This window comes from Bicyclus anynana, chromosome 24 (genome assembly GCF_947172395.1).
Source record: "Bicyclus anynana chromosome 24, ilBicAnyn1.1, whole genome shotgun sequence".
Lineage (NCBI taxonomy): Eukaryota > Metazoa > Arthropoda > Insecta > Lepidoptera > Nymphalidae > Bicyclus > Bicyclus anynana.
In genome coordinates, this window is record NC_069106.1 from 8,741,938 (window position 1) to 8,753,675 (window position 11,738).

At 44.2% G+C, this 11,738-nt stretch overlaps 1 protein-coding gene across 1 annotated transcript in view; it reads left to right on the forward strand.

Annotated features, from left to right (window-relative positions):
* Positions 1 to 11,738, forward strand: part of LOC112055520 (uncharacterized) — a 35,775-nt gene that overhangs the window by 539 nt on the left and 23,498 nt on the right. Inside the window, exons 2-11 of the mRNA XM_052888944.1 lie at positions 1,030 to 1,486; positions 2,241 to 2,672; positions 3,590 to 3,855; positions 5,601 to 6,315; positions 6,905 to 7,082; positions 9,233 to 9,450; positions 9,862 to 10,035; positions 10,370 to 10,544; positions 11,045 to 11,150; positions 11,290 to 11,441. Of these exons, the coding sequence (XP_052744904.1) occupies positions 1,030 to 1,486; positions 2,241 to 2,672; positions 3,590 to 3,855; positions 5,601 to 6,315; positions 6,905 to 7,082; positions 9,233 to 9,450; positions 9,862 to 10,035; positions 10,370 to 10,544; positions 11,045 to 11,150; positions 11,290 to 11,441 (2,873 nt within the window). The remainder of the gene's footprint in view (positions 1 to 1,029; positions 1,487 to 2,240; positions 2,673 to 3,589; positions 3,856 to 5,600; positions 6,316 to 6,904; positions 7,083 to 9,232; positions 9,451 to 9,861; positions 10,036 to 10,369; positions 10,545 to 11,044; positions 11,151 to 11,289; positions 11,442 to 11,738) is intronic.

Here is an 11,738-nt window from a genome sequence, read left to right on the forward strand (position 1 = left end):
TTTGTTCCTTAAAAATAAACCAACAAGATTTTCTTGACCAAACGTGACCTTAGCAAAATAATGCATGCAGTTTTGAATTTTATCAACATCTAGTTAAGAGTTGTTATCGGTTTTAGGTACATTTATTCGTGTTTTGCAATATTGTAACATATTCCTAGGTGTTAAGATTTATATTTAAATGAAACAATAATTGTTGTTATTGGAAAGCTAGCTGCTAAAGGTACCGACCTGCAATTTCTACAATTGACTCTGGGCTATTACTTAACGACTCTAAATTTGTACCTACTTAAGTTACCTAATATACTTGACCGTATAGTGACTCAGATCAATACATATTCTAGACCTTCTAGATACCTTAAATTGAAAATATATTGTAAACTAATTCACCCTAATTTAATTTCTCTTCTCAAATATTTCAGAAAAAATACCATAAAATACCTGAAAAAACTATATTACTGTTTTATATTTCAGTACATTTCCTATTTTTTTTAAAATAACAATTTAAAAGTGTGTGTTAAAAAACAATTTTTTTTAATAAAAAAAAAGTTTTGGTACGTTATCATGTTGAGATTTTTTTCGAAAAAAATTCGCAATAAAAAATCAGCTCTCTTAATAGTTGTAGAGCTCGATGCGTTCTGGCCTTTATCATTTCATAGTGACACTTGTAAAGTGACAAACAGTGTCACTATAAGCCCACCGACCTTCATTCAAACAGTAGGTCCTGAGTGGGACGCCGCCACCATCATTCATCATCATTATCAGAATGAGAGGGGTTAGACCAATAGTCCACCACGCTGGCCTAATGCGGATTGGCAGACTTCACACACGCAGAGAATTAAGAAAATTCTTTGGTATGCAGGTTCCCTCACGATGTTTTCCTTCAGCATTTGAGACACGTGATTTTTAATTTCTTAAAAGGCACACAACTACAAAGTTGGAGGTGCATGCCCCGGAATCGGAGGCAGAGGTCATATCCACTGGGCTATCACGGCTCTCAACAAATAATGACGAGCATTTAACGATTCACAGAATCCGAAAGTCTCGTGTTACGCGCCTATTTATCACAGCATGGCTTACACGGAGAAATTGAGTTCACGCACAAGAATGATACCTTTATCAACATCAGAACCAACCTCCAACCAACCCTGCAATACCCAGACGGCGTTTGGAGGTGGACTATTCACGAATACGCGGTGGACTATAGAGATTTGACAAGCGAGAGATGTTCTGCCGACAATCTCGGCAAAGAGCTGATAGATCTGACAGAAGAGCTGGGCTATTTGATAGTTCCTGGCAAAGATCATGCAGAGTACGAGAGTAAGAACTCCTTGACTGGTCCCATTGGGCTCTGGGGGAAGAGTATCCTCCTGGAGAATGCGGAGAGAGACAGGATAATATGCGCGTCAATACTGTCGACGGATATGTTGTATGAGAAACATGCTGTGGCGAGGTTTACTGCTCCCGTCGCGGGTACTTTGGATTTTAGGTACGTTTAAACTGCCTCGTTGGTTCAGTGGTTAGTTTCGGCTTTGGATCACGAGGTCGTGGGTTCGAGTTTGGGTCTGTTAAATATTGAGCTTTAAGGAATGCACATGAAGCTATTACTCTCGGTTGTTAACATTAACATAGTTAAGATCGTTAAGAGTCAAATATTATCGCCCGCAATGCAACCTTCATTGGATCAGCGTACTTAATGGGCTTAATCTGCATATCATCACTTATTAATTAATTTAATTTCTCAGAACAGAGATTACATTTTCAGCATTTTATTATAAAAACGTATGTAAAGTACCCTTAACGAATTACGTTCAATAACTACAATCCCAAAATTGAATATTCCAAGAAGTGAATTAATAAAATAAAAATTAACAATAGAAGGATCGTTTTGAGAAGTGCGTTGTGGTGGTGGGCGTATACTTTACAGGCCATCATAATTTGGTTAGTAGAAATTAAGAAGCTATGACGAAATTTCTGATAATTTTGGCCCCCCTCGTGTTTAACTTTTTTAAATATTTTTAAGGTTGATATAATTTTTAACGAACATTTCTATTAATAATGTTTTAGTAAGACCGCGGTAGAATTAAATTTTTGGATATATTATTTGAATCTCGGAAACGGCTCCAACGATTTACATCATATTTAGTACGAGTATGCTGAGTGCTTTGGAGGCGATAAATCGATCTAGTTAGGTTCCAAGTGTACCAAAAGATCATCCACTTTATGCTTCATGTTTCTTTTAGGTGGTTAGCGGCGCAAGAGTTTGACGAAACCGATGCCTACGTGCAAGCAGATTTGTACCACGCGAAGGCTGTCAAACCCGGGAACGGGTTCACTGAACACAAGTGGAAGCTATTCGTCACAGACATCTTCGATTCTGACAAAGGCAGTCATGAAGACAACTGTAACGTACTCCAGTTGGTGTTCGACCCTGATAATAGTGGAGACGGTATGAGCGTGGGAGATCTGGACAGTCGGTTGGGTCGTATCAAGGTAGCCACAGATGCTAATCAGAGGAAGATGAAGAGGCTGTATAAGGATGAGGTGCTGAATCTTCTGAGGAGTGACATGGAAGCGACGCGGAGGAATTTGTATGTGGTGATATTTGATGAAAGACATACGGACAGTTTTTTGGCGTGTGCTAAGTTGAGGCTGATACCACCCAAGTTTACCAAGTAAGTGAGAGTGTAGTATTTTCGAATAATATAAATGTTTAGATAATAATTTATTTATTTTGCTATCATCCGCGAAAAGCCGACGAACCCATGCGACAACGTCATCCATGTCCGACAAAATACTCTCTACATAGGTTTCACCCCGAAACCGGAGCATCCTCAGGAGATGTTGACTCTACTACGTGCTATTGCAAAGTATAAGTGAAGAATTGGCGATATCCGTCTCACAGAAATCTAAATGATAAATATAAATACCTAATGCAAAAAAGTCTAACGACTTCAAAATAACAAAAATGTTCTACACTAAAACGAAAAATATCATCTTAATTATGAGCTGATTCACTGATCGTTTTGAAGGCGGTACCTACCCAGCTAAAATCTGTAAGAGCAGGGTGGGAGAAACTCTATCAGAAAGTATTTTTTTAATAAAATATTTGTTCCTGTGTATCTTGTCTGGAGAAATTGTCAGTAAAAAATTACATTACGGAGTTTCAGCTTGGAGCACTTCTTGCAGCATCTTTAGTGCTATCAAGACTACGTTGGCTGTCTTCGTCTTTTGACCTCCTTGGGTGCACCCCAACGCCGTACTCATCGGGGCGTTGCTCATCCCTGACGGAGTAACAATAATATCATTATCACTATCAGCCTATTTAACAGCCCAATACAGGGCCAGGCCTCCCTTCTTATAGGAGAGGATATGGACACTAGCCCCATCACACAGCTCCAATATTAGACTACAAGCGCTTGAACAAAAATTACCTGTGCAATGATCGAACGTAAATAACGCTAAGAAGGCTGATACTATATCAGAAAATAACTCTGAACACTACGCCGTCATTTCTGAGCGGTTGGCGGGCTTAGAGTTATAATGTCCAGTTCATTAACGACCAATAATTAATAGGTAAAGGTATTTCTAGGGCTCTAATCAACATGGACGGTATCCGAGGCACGGTGGAGTTCACCCAGCGTTCCCCCTTTGATCCGACCTGGGCGAACTTCACCCTCGGCGCCGCAGACCAGGACTACGAGTCCAACCTTCGCTTCGTCAGCTCCATGCTCCAGTACAGCATCAGAGAACTGCCACCAAAACTCCTGGAAGCCGAACAGTGGAACAATATCTGTAACACAACTGGCAACTTATACAACCCTACTGAGGTTGATTTGAAGAGTGTACCTCCACCAGGTAAGGCGTGTATTGATAGTAATTGGCTGATTTCTATGATTCTATCAATAAATCTATACTAATATTATAAAGCAGAAGAGTTTGTTTGATAGAGCGCGCTAATCTCAGGAACTACTGGTCCGATTTAAAAAATTCTTTCAGTGTTAGATAGCTCATTTATCTAGGAAGGCTATAGGCTATATAATAATCCCGTATTCCTACGGGAACGGGAATCACGCAAGTGAAACCGCGCGGCGTCTGCTAGTATATACTATAGGTACGTCGTACGTGCCTACAAAATCATCACAAAAAGTGATTCGAATTTAGCTGAGCGCACACATGCACAATTACCTATACTGTCTATCCTAATATTGTAAAGAGGAACGATTTGATTGTTTGTTTGTTTACATTGAATAGGCTCCGAAACTACTAAACCGATTTCAAAAATTCTTTCACTGTTGGGAAGCTACACTATCCCTGGATGCTATTCAATATTTTATCCTCGTATTCCTACGGGAACGGGAACTACTATCTATACTTATAATAAAACTGTAACAGGTCAAATTCTGTACAATGAAGATATTTTGAAAATATGTGTTGGAGGGTATAATCGATATTGAAGCCAAAAATATTTTTTTTTTATTATTATGCCTGTAGGTATATTTGTTTGTCTTACGGACATTAATAAAATCCGTATAGTTGTTCATGTTTTGAGAAATATTTTTGAAAAATGACTAGTGGACTGTTAATTGTAATATATAGTGTAAACGATGCAAAAATATAAATAGAAGGGAATGAAATAGGGGTTGAACGTTTACATCGATGTCTACGCGGACGAAGTCGCGGGCGTCCGCAAGTTTTTATAAAACTTCGTGGCTTTTAGTTCATAGCAGTTTAGTATCATAAATTTTCATTCCAAAATTAACATTGCCCGAGGTTTGGGTTAAAATCAGCCTTATCTAAGCAATGTCGGTCGTATTTCTCGATTTCTTGGAAATCTTCCAGCCTCTGTTTACGTTGCTACAATGAGGCATTCGGATGTCAGCATGCGATACTGCATCTAGATCAACCGCGTCAATACAATGACGTCAATGGAATCTATCAACATATAGAACATCACTTTGTTTTACTCGTAAATTGTTTGAATCTTTGTTTGATCTGTAGGCGTCGTAAATCGTAATTTGTAACATAGGCCTAGAATGCGCGTTACGAGATATTTCTTTAAGAAAAAATATAATACGAGTACTTACATCGTCATCAACCCATATTCGGCTCACTGCTGAGCTCGAGTCTCCTCTCAGATTGAGAGGGGTTAGGCCAATAGTCCACCACGCTGGCCCAATGCGGATTGGCAGACTTCACATACGCAGAGAATTAAGATAATTCTCTGGTATGCAGGTTTCCTCACCCTGTTTTCCTTCACCAATTGCGACACGTGATATTTAATTTCTTAAAATGCACACAACTGAAAAGTTGGAGGTGCATGCCCCGGACCGGATTTGAACCTACACTCTCCGGAATCGGAGGCATAGGTCATATCCACAGCTCTACCTACATGTTTTCGATGATAGTGTCTGTAATGAAAATATTATTTTCTCGCAGCGATATTTTCGATTGCGCCGCTATTTGACTTTTCCTCTTCACGAGAATATGCGGTCTATTGATAGCCTTACCATTTTATTGCTGGAAAAGGCTTTTACTCAACTTAAATCACACAAAAATGAGGTACTTAATATGTTAATGTAGTACATACAATGGTTATCCAGGTATGGGAACTCAGGACCAATACCCGGTGGGCGACTTACTGGGCAAATACAAGGGACGCACGGAGTATCTGAACCACAAGTACCTGCTGCCCGGGCTGGTGAGCGAGCTGAGTGGCAGCTACTGGGACGTGTTCCTGCCGCTGAGTGGCCGGGACAGCGTGACGCACCGGGCTGTCGTGCTCACCAGGTCAGTAAAGTACCTTAATCAAAAGTATCTGCTGCCCGGGCTGGTGAGCGAGCTGAGTGGCAGCTACTGGGACGTGTTCCTGCCGCTGAGTGGCCGGGACAGCGTGACGCACCGGGCTGTCGTGCTCACCAGGTCAGTAAAGTACCTTAATCAAAAGTATCTGCTGCCCGGGCTGGTGAGCGAGCTGAGTGGCAGCTACTGGGACGTGTTCCTGCCGCTGAGTGGCCGGGACAGCGTGACGCACCGGGCTGTCGTGCTCACCAGGTCAGTAAAGTACCTTAATCAAAAGTATCTGCTGCCCGGGCTGGTGAGCGAGCTGAGTGGCAGCTACTGGGACGTGTTCCTGCCGCTGAGTGGCCGGGACAGCGTGACGCACCGTTCTGTCGTGCTTACCAGGTCAGTGCAGTACCAGAACCACAAGAACCTGCTGCCCGGGCTGGTGAGCGAGCTGAGTGGCAGCTACTGGGACGTGTTCCTGCCGCTGAGTGGCCGGGACAGCGTGACGCACCGGGCTGTCGTGCTCACCAGGTCAGTTCCCAACTGTCACGGTTCTAACACGTCCTCACCAACTCACAGTGGAGCAGCGAGGCTAATATTGATGATGATATCCACGATTGAACTAAAATTCAAATTACGACAACCTAAAGTAAACTTTCAGCATAAATAACATCATTAACAATCATCATCATCATCATTATCACCCCATATTCGGCTCACTGCTGAGCTCGAGTCTCCTCTCAGAATGAGAGGGGTTAGGCCAATAGTCCACCACGCTGGCCCAATGCGGATTGGCAGAATTCACACACGCAGAGAAATATGCTGGTATGCAGGGTTTCCTCACGATGTTTTCCTTCACCATTTGAGACACGTGATTTTAATTTCTCAACTCTCACGTGATATTTAATCATTAACAACATATATTAGTAATGCTGCAAATAATGTTATTTTCTCCATTATTTTTGTAAAAATTTGATTATTAAATTCTAAAATTTGATTAGTTTGTAGTCAAAGTCAAAATTCATTTATTTTAATTTTTGTAACGTAAAGGGGGATCGCCATTCAAAGTTTTGGAATGGCGATTCCTCAACGACTATAATAATGGTTATACGTATTACAGGAGGGAGCCCAAAAGGGAAATCTGTGCCACAATCCTCCCGTACGAGCACGGCACAGAGTATCAGACACAGATGAGCACAGCACAGGTCATCTTCCGCTACCCCTTGGTGGGGAGGGTGATACTGCGGCAGCCACTGGAGAGGCCTTGGGAAGACACCACTATCATCATCGAGAGTATGGTGAGATTATCTGCATTTGTCTTCTGTGACTTTGTATGCCGTGGTTTTGAGTCCAAAGAGAGAGAAAGAAAAATTGTAAACCTGCTGGATGTTAATGATTATCATTAACATCCGTCGTCTGTTTGACAGGCGCCAACGGCTTTATGTGCTCTCTGAGTTACAGGATGTAGCATGTAGCACCTTCAACTTATGAAATTCGGGTTAAAAATTTTCTCAGAAAATTTCTTGGAAGAGAGAAGCAATGCATGTCAGGACTTGCCTGGACTTCGTGATACAACCCACCACCTCCCATGGCCCTTTCAACCTCTCGGTAATTTGGGCCGAATCGAGGGAGGGCGAATCCGGTACTTGCTCTTTGCGTGTTCCCGGGACGCCTTCTTGACTCCCTACAAGTTGTTTTCTCTTTTCGCTCCTTGTCCCTTGATACTCACTCTCCCCCTTCTGGGGCTGGACGACACACGACGTTGAGATCCGCTTGCCCGCCGCGGTCCATGCATCACCTTCGACCGGTGGTCAACGGTCCAGAGCGCTCCGCCTCGCGTGCCACCGATGCGCGAACTCCCGTAGCTTGCCGAAGTTGACCGCCGAGCTAACGAGATCCTGGTAGTACACCGGTCCCGCCTCTTCTCTGACGATCCCTTCCAACATTGCACTCCGGAGGTCCTCGTACTCGCCGCATTCCCACAGGACATGGTGGAGGTCTTCCTCCGCCAGCCCACACACACAGTCGCCAGTCTCGCTGAGGCACATGTCACGCAGGCGCTTCCGGAAGCAGCCGTGACCCGTCAGGACCTGCGAGGTCTCATAGTCCGGCGCGACCCAGGTCGCCCTGAGTCGGCCAGCCACGTCCGGGAAAAATCGACGTAGTTCACTTCCCTTCGTCTCATTCGCCCATCGCTCCTGCCACTCGCGGGTCATGGCCGACCCGATTTCTAGCTTACGCCTGCTCCACTCCCCTTTGGCCGCGGTACTACGCGCCGCATCCAGCCTGGCAGCACGGATCACCTCGAGATCTGCCGGCAACACGCCCGCCAGAACGGCGAGCGCAGCGGCGCTGTTCGAGCGGTAAGCCTTGGTCAGAAGAACCAAGGCCGGCCTTTGGGCCCTGATAAGGGTCGTCCGAACGACGTAGAGCGTTGCCCTCTGAGCCCAACACGCCGCAGCATACACGACCGTCGCTACAAAGGTGCCGTAGTAGAGGATCCGCAGCGCAGGGTACCTAACACCCCATGAGGTGGTAGATACCCGCGAAATCTTGCCGAAGCAGTTCGCAGCGCGCTCTCCGACCGATCGCGCATGCTCAGCGAAGGACAGACTTGAGTCGATCGTTACGCCAAGTACAACGGTATGCCGCACAGACTTGATCGACGCGCCGCCAAGTTTGATTACTGGAGCCCGCTGGAGCTTCCCTCTGAGCGTCACCATTTGGGATTTGTGCGGTGCGAACGAGAGACGGTTCCGTTGTGCCCAGTCCTCAAAGAGGGCGATGGAGTCGGCCGCAGCCAACTCGATCGCCCGTCTGGAGTCAGCCTCGATCAGTACAGTGACGTCATCCGCGTACGCAACAACTCTGACACCCCCCCGTAGCGGCAACCGAAGCAAGTCATCCAGCAGGACGTTCCACAGTGTGGGGCCTAGCACGGATCCCTGAGGACAACCCTTTGTAGATACCTTCCACTGCACCCGATCACCGACGAACATCCCCACGCGTCTTCCGCGGAAGTAGTCCGACAACATCCGGTAGATGTTTGGTGGACAGCCGCCTCGCTTGCACTTGAGGAGAATCATCGGCCACCAGGCATTGTCGAAGGCACCAGAGATGTCCAGAAAAATTGCTTGAACGTATTTTGACGAGACTTTCCTTGCCGTGCTTAGGATTTCGTTCAACGCCGCCGGACTTCGTGATACAATATAAGCCGTTGTTCGCGTTATTGTCGTCATTTATGTGTGTCTACATGCTCGGTATTTTGCGAATACCAAACTGATCATAATGGCCCGGTATTCACTAAATACCAAGAATGTTAACACAAACACACAAGCTACAAAAATCCATCCATACTACTGTAATTCAGCAAATATTCGGGATTTGATTCTGGATGTAATGTTAGACTTACGAGTATCATACCGTTACGAGGACATTGCTTCTCCAGGTGCACGCAGATGGCTCAAACGTCAACAACACGTTCGAGCACCGCTGGGCAATCCACGAGAATCCGCCAGGGAAGGACTACTACAACTGGACTGCGCGGTGCCTGTCTGCGGGCAAGGTGCTGCAGCAGCAAGGACTCGACGTGGACACACGGCATCCCGAGCATTACTGCAGGGCGAGGCTTGAGGGACTGTGTCGTTTGGGAGACTTTACTACCAGGTAAACGTTAACTGCGACTCGGCTGGGTAGTTTTCACAAAACTTCAAAATTTCTTTTCGAATGAAATACCTCAGAACCTGAAGACAAAACTCTTCAAACAGTGTCCTGGTTCCGAGACTTGGTCGCTAGCTATGGGCTCAAACGTTAGAACTGTGACACGAATAATATATTTAAAAAAAAATCATTCTCTGTGTGACAAATTGATCCATGCGTCGGGTGGCTCAAGACCTGGCTTATTTTCCCCAAAGGATTATAGGCATTAGTTCAAATTACAGAGTGCATTTTTTCTGGTTCGTTTTACGAAATATAAATCTCTCAAACAGAGGGAACCCTGCCTACTCTTGTGATGCCTTGTGGCCTTCATCTGCAGAACCTTTAGCCCATTATTCCACTGGAACTTCATACTTGCAGACACGGCATGTTGAACATAGCCGGCAAGAAGGTGGACAGCGCGCGCCTCACGAGGCGTCTGTTCACCGACACGGTGGTGGCGCTGGACGGCAAGCGCTCTGTGATGCGGCGATCACTTGTCATCTACGACGACCACGGACCGGTGGCGCGCGGGGAGAGGATGGCGTGTTCTCTGTGAGTTTAACGTTACCTTCGTTTAATGGCGGTGTCAATTTTTTAGTTTGTTTACTTTGAAACATCAGTTGACTATTTGTAAAGACTCTACCAGGTCTTCTGCTGATAAGAGCTGGCAAGTTGCTCTTTTAAAATCATACAGTATTATAATTTACAATTGATATTTCACCATTACAATTCCTTATAGTTTTAGTTGAAAGTGGAAGCTGCATGATCCAATGTCCCCCAAGTACATTTGTCATTAAGGAACTCATCACTGGTTTAATAATCTTGACTATGTAAATGTATTTTAACACATTGCTTAAACTGATTTCTGACTGATTCTTTATGACAGTGTGAACGGGCTCCACCGGCGCAAAGCAGTGGTGCAGAACTGGTTCGGCAACGGCATCACCGTCGCGTTGTCGGGCAAGCTGGAGCTGACGCAGCAGTCGGAGTATGACGTCACCAACGTGCAGGTCAAGCTGGAGGGCTTGGAGAGCGACATCAGGAACTATAAGATACACATGGTATTTTTTTTGGACTTTTCTAGTAGGATTTAGGGCTTAAATTAAGGTCTGAAGCAGCATCGTTGACAGGTGTGGGCGAGCTGCAAGCACTAATTTGTTATGATAAATGGTAGCTTTCTCAAAGTAATTTTTCGAAAGTTGCTGTTGATATATTGAGCCATTTTTGCAGACAAACCCCAAGCAAACCATGGCAAGACGCATGAATTCATTCAGAATAGATTGAAATCAACGATATGGGTTTGTGTTGTGGGCAAATACTTATTAATTTATTCAGACAACAAACGTGCTTATAAATTGTTATCAATTGTCCTAATAGATTTAGATGAATTTCACACAAAGCAGACACAAATTGTAAAGTAATTTAAAATTATACAACTTTAAATTACTTTACAATTTGTTTCTGCTTCGTACTTTATACACAGTTGTTTTTACTCATATACTTACTACACGTAGTCACAGAAGTAGCCTGTTTTCTATTATAATTACTTGTTTTATTACAGGCGCCAGTAGAAAAAGAACTTGAATTCCCTTGTGAGAAAACCACAATTTATGACACCTACAACCCCTTCAACGTGGACAAGACACTCAGCCCGCCGACTGCTAAAGGTTAGAAAAAACAATACTCATTTTTAGACTTACTTTTCAGATTGGTTAAAATAATAACTTATGGTGCTCAGTGGTCCTATTGGAAAAGCAAAGTCTCCAAAGCAAATGGCACAGATTTTACCATTGACTTTGATAACAGGAACGGCAGATCAGTACGAGCTCGGCGACCTGGGCGAGAAGTACGGCCTGCTGGACGACTTTAAGGAGTTCACGGCGCATTACAACGAGACGCAGCTTTCACTGTACGGCGCCTACAGCATCCTGGGACGATCCGTGGCTATTCATAAGAAGGTACATCTTTTGTGGATATTGTAGATAATATGCTCGCATAGAGGCTCCTTTTTAATTAGATCAAGGTGCTACATGAAAATCAGCGCAGTATGCTCCAACATTTGCTTGGTTCATCATCCAAAATTTGCTTGATTTGAAAACTACACACTACACTATACACATTGTTTCTCTGTGCGATCTGTTGTACTTTCTTGTCATTTAAACACAACAGGATCATCGAATATTTGTTCGCAAGCATACAACACGTCTCTGTTTGCTTTCTTGTTACTGTTAGTTAGCCTTTAAACTTCTCGATCA